Source organism: Rhinopithecus roxellana, chromosome 8 (genome assembly GCF_007565055.1).
Source record: "Rhinopithecus roxellana isolate Shanxi Qingling chromosome 8, ASM756505v1, whole genome shotgun sequence".
Taxonomy (NCBI): Eukaryota; Metazoa; Chordata; class Mammalia; order Primates; family Cercopithecidae; genus Rhinopithecus; species Rhinopithecus roxellana.
The window spans coordinates 91781073-91796760 of NC_044556.1; the positions used below are offsets into that span (position 1 = coordinate 91781073).

Consider the following 15688-nt stretch of genomic DNA (forward strand, 5'->3'; position numbering starts at 1 on the left):
AGTACAGTGGCACGATCTCAGCTCACTGAAACCTCTGCCTCCTGGGTTCAAGCAATTCTCCTGCCTGAGCCTCCCAAGTAGCCGAGATTACAGGCGTCTGCCACCACACCTGGCTAATTTTTGTATTTTCAGTGGAAATGGGGTTTCATCATGCTGGTCAGGCTGGTCTCAAATTTCTGGCTTCAAGCAATCCACCTGCCTTGGCCTCTCAAACTGTTGGGATTACGGGTATGAGTCACTACACCCGGCTTGTTTTTATTATACTGCCTACAGAATAAATACAGAGCTGGGAATTGGTGGATCTGGACTGCGATACACCACTGTGAGGTTTGGAAGTATCTTCTGAAAGTGTATATTGTTTTCATTTGCTCTTATGTCAGAACATTCTGTGACTGAACTTCCCTTAGTTTAATTTCGTATATTTAAAACTGAAGAGGAATAAACAAATCAAGCTACATCAACACACATTTTAAAGATGAATTACTACACAGCAGCCACTGACAGATAAAGCAGTATGTGTTTCATACCGTTCTAATAATTCATAGCTAGTTGATAGAGAAATCTGAGAACCAGCTTTATTTTCCTTTAGTAAGAGAGTCTTTTGTTGGATGGAGATGGAGTGCAGTCACATACTTGTTCATAGGTACTGACACTTAACACTGATGTCACATCAGCATCTAGGAGTTTGTGGGGGTGTATAGATGCCAGAAACCCCACTTTGTAGGTACTTGAAATGTTGTTATGTGAGAACATGCCATTATTATTTTGAGATGGAGTCTCGCTCTGTCACCCCAGCTGGAGTGCAGTGGTGTGATCTTGGCTCACTGTAACCTCCGCCTCCTGGGTTCGAGTGATTCTCCTGCCTTAGCCTCCAGAGTAGCTGGGACTACAGGCACGTACCACCATGCCTGGCTAATTTTTTTGTATTTTTAGCAAAAACAAGGTTTCATTATGTTGACCATTATGTTGAGCTCCTGACCTCAGGTGATCCACCTGCCTCGGCCTCCCAAAGTGCTCTAATTACAGGGGTGAGTCACCATGCCCGGCCCTATTATTTATGCAAGTAAATTTGAAAAGTTTTGGCAAATTGATCAATTTCTTCAAAACTGTATCAAAAGTAGAAATAGATAAGTTGAACAGTCCTATAACCTTTTATAGAAATGCAACAAATAATCTTCTCATAGAAGATTACCCCAGTGCTCTACTGTAAACTGTACCAAATATTATAGAAAGAAATTATTCCATGTTCATAGACATTCCTCTAGAGTATTGAAAAAGGACCTCAGTGCTCTATCTCGTTTTATGTAGGTAAATATCATTAATACCAAACTCTGACAGGGTGAATATGAAGAATTAAAATTGGCCAATTTCTTATCAGTATCAAAGCTCATTATCTTAAACTAAATATTAGCACCCTGAATTCAGCAATTTATCAAGAGGATAACACACAATGACAAAAGTCATAGTCCAGTAATGCAAGACTGGTTTAACATGAGAAACATTTGAAAATCAGTACAAAATGTGACATTAATAGATTGAAAGAAAAACGAATGTGATTACCGCAATAAGGAGACTAAAAGCATTGGATAAAATATAACATCATAAATATGCAAAAAATATTTGGAAAAATTTAGCATCAATTCATGTCATACAATTCTTAACAAACTCTAAATAAAAACATTTTTCCTTAATTTCATAAGCAATAGTATAAAGAAAACAAGCTAACATTACACAAACATGAAACCTTGAAAGTGTCGCCTTTGAGATTGGAAACAGGACAAGGACTCCATCCATCACCACTTCTTCCAACACTGTATAGCAGACAGAGGAGGAAGAAAGTACAAGGTGTAAAACTTGGAAAATAAAACATGCACCTCACAGACGATATGGTTATTAATTTAGAAAGTCAAAAAAAACCCTAATTATTAGTAAGACATTTGGGAATGGTTATCACATAAAAAAATCAATATACAGAAAACACTTCTAGATCCATGTACCAGAAACAAGTAGATGGAAAATAATGTTTTAAGAGATTTCCAGTACCATCCAAAGTCTTGTAGTTACCAATTGCAAGCCTAACAAAAGATCTTTAGATGGTTTGTGGGGGGGAAATTATTAAACATTGTTGAGAGACAGTAAAAAATATCTCAATAAATGGTTAGAAGGCTGTGGAAGACCTGAAAGTATAAATCCCAGTCAACCGTAGTTCTGTTGGGTGAGAGAATACTGACAAGCGCATAGCAAAGGCCAAAGCAGAGCCAAGCTACCCTTGAAGAACACAGTGTGAGGGCCTTTGCTGTACCAGACAGCAGGGTGTCCTCTAAAGCAGTGGTGATCCAGATACCTGGACCCAAAGGCAGAAAGAGATCAACAGACCAAAATAATTGAATACTGAGCTCCAAACAGCTTTGATGGAACCAGATTCCTCCTCCCTTTCTTTATTTTTTACCCTGGTGCTAGGAGGAGGTGTAGAGGAAGGGTGATCTTCTCACAAATGGTGCTAAGACAATTAACTGTTCGCAAAAATAAAATAAAATTGAATGTCTACCTTCCCATACAAGAAATCAACTCAATGTGTGGGTAGAACAGCTCTTACCAGATAATATAGATAATATAGATTATCTGGTGACCTCTGGGTAATAGAAGATGTTTTGAACAGAACATGAATGCACTAGCCACACAGGATGAATGATTATTTGCCTGCAATAAAACTGATCACTTTATTTCATCAGAGAACCTTCATACAGGAGTGAAAGGGCAAGGCACAGAGATGGAGAAGATGTTTGTAACATACATAGCTTATAAGTATATGAAGTTCCTAAAAATAAATATGTAAAAGACAGTGCTACTGAAAATTGGGGTTGGGCGTGGTGGCTCATGCCTGTAACCCAAACGCTTTGGGAGGCCAAGGCAGGAGGATTGCTTGAGCCCTGGAATTTGAGAACAGTCTGGGCAACATAGCAAGACCCTGCCTCTAGAAAATAAAAAATAAAAGAGCTAGGCATAGTGATGCATGTCTGTAGTCTCAGGCTCCTTGGGAGGCCGAGGTGGGAGGATGTCTTGAGCCTAAGGATTGAACCTGCAGTGGGCTATGATCACACCAATGCACTCCAGCAAGGGTGACAGAGTGAGACCCTGTCTCAAAAAAGAAAAGAAAATTGGGCAAGACCCTTTAACAGTGACACCACAGAAGAGCGAAGACTCCATCCCCAAACCATCAGAAGGCACTCAGCTTGACAGTCCTCCTGACAGGGACCCAGGAAGCCACAGGAGGCCCAGGCCCTCTCTTCAGCGGCTAGAGCTCACCCTCCTGACAGTGGCAGGAGTGGGAGTCTTAGACTCTGGGGCCCCGGGGTGAGGACATGCCCTGCACAGTCCCCTGGGGAGACCATGGCACATCCATGAGGGGAGCTGTGCAGGTGTCAGGACCCTAGTCCCTGCCCTGGAGGATCTGTCATGGCAGCCCTGCCGGACAGCCCATGGTGCAGTGCAGAATGGAAGGAGAAACTGTGTTGCTTGTGCTGGGAGGTGGTGGGGCTTCTCCCGACCACACGGCCAGTGCAGAACCTGAGGCTGGGGAAGTTGTCTCCCTCCCACCTCCCTGTCCAGGCCTTCTCTCCCCAGTGCTGCCTTCCTGATCTAGATGGTGGTGGTCACCCTGTGCATCCCTGCCTTCCCCAGAGCCCAAGGCAGTGTTTGCCAAGGAGCAGCCAGTGCGCAGAGAGGTGCAGGCCGACTTGGGGACCAGTGCCACGCTGAGCTGCGAGATGGCCCAAGCCCAGACAGAGGTGACGTGGTACAAGGATGGGAAGAAACTGAGCTCCAGCTCGAAAGTGCGAATGGAGGCCGTGGGCTGCACACGGAGGCTGGTGGTACACCAGGCGGGCCAGGCAGACGCTGGGGAGTACAGCTGCGAGGCTGGGGGTCAGCGGCTCTCCTTCCGCCTGCACGTGGCAGGTCAGTGCTTTGGGGGCCTTAGGAGCCTCTTTAGAGGTGATGGTGGTTCTGGCTCATAGTCCTAGCATATCTCTGTGCACTTTCCTTCAGCCTTCATGTCTTGGGCTACCCATCCTCCCACTCCCATCTCCACCCCTGTGGCTGGGCCAAGGGAGGGGTGTGCCTGGGTGGGAGAGGGCCTATTCCTGCAAAACGGGAGACGTGTTTGTACTTGGTAGTTCTCAGTCACACCTGCGGGCACCTTCCTGGTTTTCTTGGTGTCCAAGGAGTCTCACTGCCCCTGGAGCTGGGGGTTGAGGTGAACCCGGCGTCTGTCACATGCACAGAGGTGAATGTGCTGTTGTTGGATGTCTGGCAGCTCCCGCATCCTCACCCCACAGAGTGTAGGGCTCTCACCAGGGGAAGGGGAGCTGCCTCCATTTCATTCAAACAAGATAATGGGAGTTTTCAGTCACCAGATTGTCCTTGGAATTTTCCCAAAACTAAAATTTGGCTTATCATAGTTTTAGAGGAGGAGAGACACTCTTCCCTCTTCCCATATGTTACAAAATGTAGATCCCTGACTTGCTATGATTGTGTGAATCGTAAGGAGTGGTGCCCCAGTGGAGACGTGCCTGTGCAGTGCATCCATGGGCTTAGAATACTGTTTCTAAGACAAAGCATGTTTTCTTTTTGTCCTCAGTTGGAGTATTTGGTGTCAGTGTTCTCCTTGTAGTTTGATTCAGAAATAGAAAAGAATAAGTAGAGTAGGCGACACCACCACACTTTGTCAAAGGCGAGTTCCCTTCGTAGCAGCCTCTGTTTGTTATGTGTATTTATTTTATAGAATTTCCTAATGGTTACTGTGTTTGAGCCTCCATGGCTGCTTCATAGAGAAGTCTGAGAAACAAATTTATTTTCCTTTCACTAAGATAGTCTTAGTAACCCCGGCTGTAGATCCTACACTGACCTCTAGGTGCCACCATATAACAGTTTGTTACTGCATCAGCATAGAGTGGTTTGGGGGTTGTATATACACCCAAAACCTCACTCTGTATGTTTGTCAGATTTTAAGAGAATATGACAAATTATTTTATAGAAATACATTTGTGGTAATAAATTTTGTAGTAATAAATTTGAAAAATATTGACAATTTGGCCAGTTCCTAGAAATATATCAAAAGTGACACAAAGAGAAATAGATAACTCTAGTAGTCCTAGAAACTTAAAAAAATGGAACCATGAAAACCATCTGCTCATAGTAAAAGACATAAGCCTGGTGGCTTTACTGCTAAATTATACTAAATATTTAGGAAATAAATTATTCTATGTTCATACAGATTCTTCTACTAGGGAACAGAAAAGCAGATATACTCTCCAGATAGTCTTGTAGAAACATGATATAGCCTAGGGCAGTGGCTCATGCCTGTAATCTCAACACTTTGGGAGGCCAAGGTAGAAGGATCACTTGAGCTCAGGAGTTCGAGATCAGCCTGGGCAACACAGCAAAACCCTGTCTCTGAAAAACAATTTAAAAATTAGCTGGGTGTTGTAGTGGGTGCCTGTAAGTCCTAGCTGCTTGGGAGGCTGAGGTGGGAGGACTGCTTGAGCCCAGGAGGTTGAAGTTACAGTGAACTATAATGGCGCCACTGCAGTCCAGCTAGGTCAGCAGATTGAGACTCTTGTCTCAAAAAAGAAAAAAAAGAAAAATAAGAAATACAATATGGATATCAAAATATGACAAGGAATGTTAACAAGAATTAAAATTTTAGACCAATCCATTATGGATATCAAGAAAAAATATTAGCAAACTGAATTTAGCTATCTCTCAAGACCCTCTAAGGAAGGATGTAGTCCCAGAATGCAAGGCTGGTTTAGTTTTAGAAACATGCAAATCTATATAAAGGATGATGTAATTGGATGCAATGAAAAAGTTATGTGATCTTAATAAATACAGAGTACAGTGTTTGATTAAATTTAATATTAAAGTTTAGAAGTAATATTTGATAAAATTCAGCATCAATTCATGCCATGAAATTTTTAACAAATTATACAGTGTCCTTCTTTAATTTGGTCAATGGTACTGCAGAAAACACCAGGTAACTGCATATTTAAAGAGCACCTTGAAAGCTTTGCCTTTGAGATAGGAATCAGCACGTGGAAACCAACCATCCCCACTTCCATTCAGCACTGTACAGCAGAGGAAGGAGGAAAGGAAAAGAAAAGGTATAACACTTGGAGAAAAACCTAAGTGGGATTCACAGATGATATGAGTGTCAATTCAGAAAATCCAAAAGATAGAGAGATAAATAATAAGTAATAACAAATAATATGAGAGTTGAGAAACATCACATAGAAATTCAACATGCAGAATACACGTATATATGTATGTATGTACACATACACACACACACTAGCAACACAGTTGTGAAATTTTAAAAGATTTACAAGAGCATGAAAAGCATCAAGTATAGTAAAGATGTTTAATATCTCAGTGGAGGAAAATTGTCAAACATTTTTGTTTTTGAGTCAGGATCTCACTCTGTCACCCAGAGTGGAGTTCAGTGGTACAATCATGGCTCACTGCAGCCTCGACCTCCTGGGTGGGCTCAAGAGATCCTCCCACCTTGGCCTCCTGACTTGATGAGACTATAGGCCATGCACCACCATGTCCAGCTAATTTTTTAGGAAATTTTTTTGGTAGCGACAGGGTCTCACTATTTTGCCCAGTTTGGGCTCAAACTCAAGCAATCCTCCCACCTCAGCCTCCCAAAGTGCTGGGATTACAGGTGTGAGCCACTGTGCCTGGCCATTGTGAAACATTTTTGGCAGACAGTAAGAAGACCTAAATAAATTGATAGAAACCCATGGAAGACTCAAATATGTTCACACCCAGTCAAAACCCAAGCAAATGTTTTTCTTTGGGGAGGTGAAGGTTGAGAAGCAGATTCTGAAGGCCAAGTGGAGTAACACACTCTTGAAGAGCCACTTGTGAGCATTTGTCTACCAGATATTAAGAACCAATCAGCTGCAGGAATGGAGACAGCCAGGCACAACACAAGGACAGTTGTCAGACCAAAGGGACAGAATTGTGAGCTCATGATCAGACCCAAATACCTGGATTCTCCCTTTTATTGTTTCTTGTTTTTTTTTTGTTTTTTTTGTTTTTTTTTTTTTTTGTGAGACGGAGTCTCTGTTGCCGGGGCTGGAGTGCAGTGGCCCGATCTCAGCTCACTGCAAGCTCCGCCTCCCGGGTTCACGCCATTCTCCTGCCTTAGCCTCCCGAGTAGCTGGGACTACAGGCGCCCGCCACCTCGCCCGGCTAGTTTTTTGTATTTTTTAGTAGAGACGGGGTTTCACTGTGTTAGCCAGGATGGTCTCGATCTCCTAACCTCGTGATCCGCCCGTCTCGGCCTCCCAAAGTGCTGGGATTACAGGCTTGAGCCACCCCGCCTGGCCTATTGTTTCTTGTTTTTTTGTTTTTGTGTTTTGTGTGTGTGTTTTTTTTTAACCTTCACACCTGCACAGGCAGTGGAGAAATGATGATCTTCTGAAAAAAAAAATGGTTCTTTGATTTTTTAACCTTATAAAAATCTAGACTAGTAACTTATTTCACACTAAAAAGTAAGTTCCAGGGAGGTTAGAGGCCACAGAGTATAAAAGGTAAAACCATAAAACCCCTAGATGATAACATAGATTGCTGAAAACTTCAGGGAAAGGAAAGATTTCTTAAAACTACAGAGTGGAACAATGGTATATTTAACTACATTAAAACTACAACTTTAATTTGTCAAGACATCATTTGAGAGTGAAAAGGCAGGTCAAGGACATGGGTAAGATGTTTACAAATACACAGTTATCATTTGCTAGCATTTAAAATATATAAAGAGTTCCTAAAAATAAGGAAGGAAAAGACAGAAAAGGCTATTGAAAATTGGACAGAAGCCTGAAGAGTGACACCCCAGAAGAGCTGATGTAACGACCAGAAGTGGTGGAAAGGGCTCCACCTTGCATGTCACCAGGCAATGCATGACAAAGCCCAGGCCTTCCCCGCAGAGGCCAACGCTGACCCTCCTGACAGTGGCAGGACTGGGAACCTCAGTATTCTGGGGCCCTGCGGTGAGGACATGCCCTGCAGTCCCGTGGGGAAACGCTGGTATATCCGTGAAGCGAGCTGTGCAGGCATCAGGACCCCAGTCCCTGCACTGGAGGAGCTCGTGCACGGAGTCTGTCACTGCTGTCCTGCCTGGGACAGCCCATGGCACCGTGCAGAGTGGATGGAGAAAGTGTGATTCTTGTGCTGGGAGGTGGTGGGATTTCTCCTGGCCACATTGCCAGTGCAGAGCTTGGGAAGGTTCTGTTTCTCCTACTTTCTCATCCAGACCCTCCTACCCTAGGGTGGTCTTCCTGACCTGGGCAGTATCTTTGACCTTGTGTGTCGCTCCTTGTCCGTCCCCAGAGCCCAAGGTGGTGTTTGCCAAGGAGCAGCCGGCACACAGGGAGCTGCAGGCTGAGGTGGGGGCCAGTGCCACCCTGAGCTGCGAGGTGGCCCAGGCCCAGACGGAGGTGACATGGTACAAGGACGGGAAGAAGCTGAGCTCCAGCTCAAAAGTGCGCGTGGAAGCCGTGGGCTGCACACGGAGGCTGGTGGTGCAGCAGGTGGGCCAGACAGAGGCTGGGGAATACAGCTGCGAGGCTGGGGGTCAGCGGCTCTCCTTCCACCTGCATGTGACAGGTCAGTACTTTGGGGATGCTGAGTGAGCCCTGTTTGGAGCTGCTGCTGTGACTGGAGTAGAACCACTGCTGACTCAGTGTGCTTTCCATTAGACTCCATCCCTCAACTTCTCCCATCCTCTCACCTCCTACTTTTATGCCTGTGGTGGAGCTGGGCTGCCTAGTGGGAAGGGGGTGAACAGAAGGGTCACAGCCCTCCTTGTCCATGTTGGGTGGTGTTTCCATGCAGACATGCTGGGTCACATTTTCCCAGTACCTTCTCCAAACCACTGATGTCCCGAAGTGTCCAGGACTCTGGTCCTATCTAATGCATGAGCTGGTGGTAGGCCAGACATCCCTCCCTCGGGGATGATCCTGCAGGATTTCCTTTTGCATTATGTTAAAATGTTCTGTGTCCAAATTCCCCTTTGGATAGATTTTTTTTTTTTTTTTTTTTTTTTGAGACGGAGTCTCGCTCTGTCGCCCAGGCTGGAGTGCAGTGGCCGGATCTCAGCTCACTGCAAGCTCCTCCTCTCGGGTTTACACCATTCTCCTGCCTTAGCCTCCCAAGTAGCTGGGACTACAGGCGCCCGCCACTCGCCCGGCTAGTTTTTTGTATTTTTTAGTAGAGACGGGGTTTCGCCGTGTTAGCTAGGTTGGTCTCGATCTCCTGACCTCGCGATCCACCCGTCTTGGCCTCCCAAAGTGCTGGGATTACAGGCTTGAGCCACCGCGCCCGGCCGGATAGATTTAAAAGTGATAGGAATAAGTAGCTTATGGCACAGTCACACACTGGTAGAATTAAGTTACGGTGGTAGCAGCTGCTGACTGGGGAAGCCATATTTACATCATCCTGTTTCCTTGACAAGTCCTGTGCCTGCCCTCTCTGGCTGATTCATAGGAAGTCTGAGAACGATCTTTACTTTCCTGTTGTTTGTTAGGAGAATTTAACTTCAAACTCCAACCCTGAGCCCTGAGTGCTGCCACATAACAGTTGGTGTTATGTATGTCTAAAATGGCTTACAGATGTGTAGATACCAAAAGTACTCACTGCAAGTAAATTTGAAAAGTGTTAAATTATATAATTTCTAGAAACCAAAAACAGACTTAAGAAACAGATAACCTATATGCAGTTATCTACCGTTACCGAAGTTATCTGCAGTTACTACAACCTAGTAAAAACTAGAACCGGTAGCAAAAAATCTTCTTATCAAACAATATCTAAACCATGTGGCCCTATTGAGAAATTCTTCCAAACATTCTGGCCAGAAATTCTTCTATGTTCATGGAAATTCTTCTGGAGAATGGAAAAAGGAAGATATACCCTCTAATTCATTATATGCAGATAGCTTAATGCCATGACTAAAATCTGGCCAGAAAATAGGAAGTTTGCATATTGTAGATCAAACAATTATGGATATCATGGCCAATTTTTTAAACAAAATATTGGTAAACTGAATTCAGCAATACATCAAGACGATCATACACTATGATGAAATTCATAGTCTAGGAATGAGGGCTGTTTTCATGTTAAAACATTTGAAAATCATGGTATTATGTGATTGAAATTTTAAAACAATGTAATTATCTTAAACTCTGAATAAAGTACCATATTTGATAAAAATTTAACCTCATACATTCAGAAGAAATGTCTGGCAAAATTTAGCATCCATCGTGCCATAAAATTCTTAACAAAGTATAAATAAAAATTTTTTTTTCTTAATTTGACACAGGGTATTACACAAAAATCACAAAGGGAGACTGTGTAAGCTTTGCCTCTGAGCCAGGGACAGCATGAGGAAGCCAGTGGTCAGCACTTCCATCCAACATTGGACACACAGGAGGAAAGTAAAACAAAAGGTGTAAAACTTAGAAAAAGGTGAACTGACAGAATATATGGTTTACCCAGAAGATAAATTATTAGAGAGTTGAGAAAGATCAACCCTTGCAAGATCTATGTGAAGAAACTTCCATACATGTAGACTAGCAGCAAGCAGTTGGAAAACGAAAACGTAAAAGATTGACAGACGCCTCAAAGGCATCATGTTTATGATTCCAGTCTAATAAAAGATGTCCAGAGGCTCTGGGGGGGAAGCTGTGAAACACTTCTGAGAGACAGTAAAGATCTAAAGTGGATAAAAGTCATGGAAGAATGAAAGTTATTCAGTCTCAGTCAAAATCCAAACAAATGTGGTTTTGGAGGATGCGAGGTTGAAAAATGACAAGTGGATTTAAAGCCCCATACATGCTTGAAGAAGAGCCACATGTGTAGACACCCCAGTCCCTGCCCTGGAGGTGCTTATGCATGGAGGGTTTGTCATAGCTGCCCCACCTGTGATAGCCTATGGCGCCATGCACAGTGGATAGACAAACTGTGATTCTTGTGAGGCGAGGCCACAGGGCTTCTCCCAGCCACACAGCCAGTGCAGAGCCTGAGGAAGGTTATGTTTCTCTTACTTCCTCATCCGGGCCCTCCTACCCTAGGGTGGTCTTCCTGACCTAGGCTGTATCTTTGACCTCATGTATCCTTCCTTGTCCATCCCCAGAGCCCAAGGTGGTGTTTGCCAAGGAGCAGCTGGCACACAGGGAGGTGCAGGCTGAGGCAGGGACCAGCACCATGCTGAGCTGCGAGGTGGCCCAAGCCCAGACGGAGGTGATGTGGTACAAGGACAGGAAGAAGCTGAGCTCCAGCTCGAAAGTGCGTGTGGAGGCCGTGGGCTGCACACGGAGGCTGGTGGTGCAGGAGGCAGACCAGGCGGATGCCGGGGAGTACAGCTGCGAGGCTGGGGGCCAGCGGCTCTCCTTCCACCTACATGTGGCTGGTGGGTGCCAGGGTTAGGTGAAATAGAGGTGATCCTAAGTGTCAGGTGTGAAACTACAAGGACATGTTTGGGTGGCCCAAGGTGCTGTGGGCCCTGGCACCTTCCCTCTCTGTAGGCCTTAGAATCTGTGTCCCCAGCTCTCCCCAGCGGTTCTCAGGCCAGTGTCCTTATATCATGAGACCAGAGCAGGCCCATGGACTGAGTTGACCATGGTGTGTGCCCTGCAGTGGCTGAGCTGGGGGTGGTAGGGACAGTAGCATGATGTCCTTGGGGTGGGGGTCTGGGGTCTGGTCTCATGTGAGGACCCCTGTCTGGGTGGTAGGGACGGTAGTGTGATGTCCTCAGGGGTCTGGGGTCCAGGTGTAGTCAGATGTGATGACCTCTGTCTGGGTGGTGGGGACAGTGGTGTGATGTCCTTGGGGTGGGGGTCTGGGGTCTGGGTTGGTCTAATGTGATCTGCTGACTCCTCTGTGGGTGCTGGGCTATGGGAGGGCCCTGCAGTGACTGGAGAGCGTGTCCTGGGTGGTGGGGGGCTTGTCTCTGTGCTCTGGGCCCTAGATGTCTGCAAGCCTGTGCTGGGCCCCTTGGTCATCACCATGTGTCCACCTGTCTTTCTGACATCCAACCCCTTCCACCCTGTCCCTGAGCCAGGGACAACAGACCACACTCAGCTTGGCACCCTCTTTCCGGTGGCCCTGCCCGACACTCTGCTGCCTCTGGGCCAGCCCAGGTTGCTGGTCCATCCCTCCTGACCCTTCATGTCCTGCTGCCTGTGGCCCCATGTGGTGGGGAGGGCTGGCGATGGGTGAGGGCCCCAGGGCCCTGGAAGACCGGGGCAGGGAAGGGACCACATCCTGTTCCCAAGGGACATGATGGACACTCTTAGACCTTTGGCTCTGGTAGTGCCGGGTGGGGGGGCTCTGTATGTCACGGTGCACTGCTCAATGATGGACAGCCCCGCCTGGCTGTCGCTGGTCTAACACATGGGCTGCGTCTGCTCTGGAGCCTCTAACCCTACATCCCTCCTCGTCTATCCCCAGAGCCCAAGGTGGTGTTTGCCAAGGAACAGCCGGCATGCAGGGTAGTGCAGGCGGAGGCGGGGGCCAGTGCCACACTGAGCTGTGTGGTGGCCCAGGGCCAGATGGAGGTGACGTGGTACAAGGATGGGAAGAAGCTGAGCTCCAGCTCGAAAGTGCACGTGGAGGCCGAGGGCTGCACACGGAGGCTAGTGGTGCAGCAGGCGGACCAGGCAGACGCTGGGGAGTACAGCTGTGAGGCGGGGGGCCAGATGCTCTCCTTCCACCTGCACGTGGCAGGTCAGTGCTTTGGGGTGGCAAATCCGCTTCACCTGGAGCTGATGGCCACACTGTATGGCCCCTGGGATTCTGGATGGTGGTTGATGGTGCTCAGGACTGCACTGGGCCATCCTTGAAGAGCAATGGGTATCAGGGGTGCCAGGTGGCATTAGGGTGGCCCTGAAGGGGAGCGGGGCCGGTCCAGGGATGCCAGGGTCCCTCTCATGCCAACTGACCTCTACCCAGGGCCGGAGCCCCAAATTTCAGAGAGACCCTACCGCAGGGAGCCTCTGGTGGTCAAGGAGCATGAAGACATCGTCCTGACTGCCACGCTGGCCACACCCTCTGTGGCCACGGTGACCTGGCTTAAGGATGGTGTGGAGATTCGCCGCAGCAAGCGGCACAAGACAGCCAGCCAGGGGGACACCCACACCCTGACTGTGCATGGCGCTCAGGTGCTGGACAGTGCCGTCTACAGCTGCCGTGTGGGCACAGAGGGGCAGGACTTCCCAGTGCAGGTGGAAGGTGAGCTGGGCACGGGGCGGGGACTCCTCCAGACCCCTCTGTCCCAGTGCTGGGCAGGGGCAAAGCTGGGGCTCAAGTCTGATCTGTTAGGAACCTGGCTGATGTCCCCTTCGTGCCCACAGAGGTGGCTGCCAAGTTCTGCCGGCCGCTGGAGCCTGTGTGCGGTGAGCTGGGCGGCACAGTGACACTGGCCTGTGAGCTGAGCTCAGCGTGTGCAGAGGTGGTGTGGCGCTGTGGCAGCACGCAGCTTCAGGTGGGCAAGCGCTTCCAGATGGTGGCCGAGGGGCCTGTGCGCTTGCTCACTGTGTTGGAGCTGCGTGCAGAGGACGCGGGAGAGTACGTATGTGAGAGCCGTGATGACCACACCAGTGCGCAGCTCACTGTCAGTGGTATGTAAGGGGTCGGGTGTTCCTATCCAGGGCAACTTCCTGGAGGAGGTGGCCTTTGGCACTCCTGCAGTGTGGGGGCTCTGCTGGTCCTGCGCTCCAGCCTCTTAAGCAGTGCTCCTGTCTGCAGTACCCCGAGTGGTGAAGTTTATGTCTGGGCTGAGTGCCGTGGTCGCAGAGGAGGGCTGCAAGGCCACCTTCCAGTGTGTGGTGTCCCCCAGTGATGCAGCAGTCGTGTGGTTCCGGGACGGTGCCCTGCTACAGCCCAGCGAGAAGTTTGCCATATCACAGAGTGGCACCAGTCACAGCCTGACTATCTCGGGCCTGGTGCTGGAGGACGCAGGCCAGATCACTGTGGAGGCTGAGGGCGTCTCATCCTCTGCTGTCCTGAGGGTCCGAGGTGAGTGTAGGGGGCAGCAGGACTTGCCTGGCTGGCCAGGGCTCTTTGCACAGGCACCTCCCCTGTGGGCTGGTTCTGAGTGGGCACCTGGAACTGCTGTCCTGTTACGGCTGGTCTGGCTGATCTCAGGAGACACAGGGTGTGTGGACTGCAGAGAGGAGATTGGGGTAGGCTGGATGGGTCAGTTGCCTTCTCTTGGTGTAAAGAAGATGCAATCCTGCAGATGCACCTGGTGGGGAATGGGTGGAGGTTGAGGCAATCCAGGGAGGCTTTCTGGAGTAGGTGGGTGCATACTTAGCCTGATGGATGGCAGGGAAGAGTGAGTGGGGTTAGCACCAGTGCAGGCAGTGACATGGGCTTCCCATGCTGCTGAAGCCAGAAGCCAGAACTTTCCCTGAAGGGAAGTGGGAGTCATGGCAGGTTCTGGAGTAAGGGAGTGATGCAGTAGATTCACCTTATGCGGAGTTCACGGGTGGCCTAAGGCAGAGGCCCGCCAGCGCCTCTTCCTCAACCTGCACAGGACTCCTGGGCTTTGCTAAACCGCCGTTGCACCGGGGGGAGCTCTGTCTTCCCGCCTTTGCAGTTCCCGCCAGTGCTACTAGTGGGGATTACGCCTAGGATTTCGAGACACGAGGGCCTGGCCTCTTGTTCAGAACAGGGGAGCTGGAGGTAGAAGCGGGGATTAAGGAAGCTTCCCGGTTTCCTCGCTTAAAGTCCCGGGTGCGCAGCTGCGGCCCGGCCCACGTGTGGCCAGGGCCGCGCCGCCATTTGGATTCGGATCTCCGGGCGTGGTGCGGGCAGCTCTGCCTGGGCGCGGCTCAGGGCAGGCGCCTGGGCTGGGCGGGCCCTCTGTACCTTGGCTTGCCTGTGGAGGAGGGCGAGGGCCGCCATGACCTCCCCTCTCCTGTGACCCCAGAGGCGCCCGTGCTGTTCAAAAAGAAGCTGGAGCCGCAGACAGTGGAGGAGCGGAGCTCAGTGACCCTGGAGGTGGAGCTGACGCGGCCGTGGCCGGAGCTGAGGTGGACACGGAACGCAGCGGCCCTGGCACCGGGAAAGAACGTGGAGATCCACGCCGAGGGCGCCCGCCACCGCCTGGTTCTGCACAACGTAGGTTTTGCCGACCGTGGCTTCTTTGGCTGCGAGACTCCGGATGACAAGACACAGGCCAAACTCACCGTGGAGAGTGAGCCACGGGCGGGAAGGGAGGGGCATTGAGGAGGAGAAGGGAGGAGGGAGGCGGGGAATTGAGGAGGAGTGAGGACGTAGGCGGGGTACTAAGGGGAGGAGGGAGGAGGGGCACTGAGAGGAAGAAAGAGGAAGGAGGTGGGGCACTGAGGGGAGGATGGAGGAGGGATGTGGAGCACGGAGGGGAGGAGGGAGGAGCCAGGCGGAGCACTGAGGGGAGGAGGGAGGAGCCAGGCGGTACACTGAGGGGAGGGTCGGGCCCTCTGTACGGGGCCTAGGGCTGGGGGAGGGGCAGGTCTCCCGCTGGAGGGGCTAGCCCTGGGGGTGGGCGTGGGGTGGCTTCTGCGGCCCTCCCTGAGCTCCTGGGGAAGCTGGCTGTACCCCAGGGTTCTAAGGCGGTGGTCTCAGAGCAGCAGCTGACCCGTGA

General features: G+C 49.3%; 1 protein-coding gene across 4 annotated transcripts in view; it reads left to right on the forward strand.

Annotated features, from left to right (window-relative positions):
• The window catches only part of OBSCN (obscurin, cytoskeletal calmodulin and titin-interacting RhoGEF), a 178282-nt gene that overhangs the window by 63728 nt on the left and 98866 nt on the right, over positions 1-15688 (forward strand). For 3 of the 4 annotated variants that reach the window (XM_030935730.1, XM_030935731.1, XM_030935733.1), the window contains 8 exons: positions 3682-3957; positions 8395-8670; positions 11195-11470; positions 12511-12786; positions 13012-13290; positions 13413-13679; positions 13807-14076; positions 14993-15259. In XM_030935730.1, coding sequence (XP_030791590.1) covers positions 3682-3957; positions 8395-8670; positions 11195-11470; positions 12511-12786; positions 13012-13290; positions 13413-13679; positions 13807-14076; positions 14993-15259 — 2187 coding nt within the window. The remainder of the gene's footprint in view (positions 1-3681; positions 3958-8394; positions 8671-11194; positions 11471-12510; positions 12787-13011; positions 13291-13412; positions 13680-13806; positions 14077-14992; positions 15260-15688) is intronic. The other variant, XM_030935732.1, reaches the window with a different exon arrangement.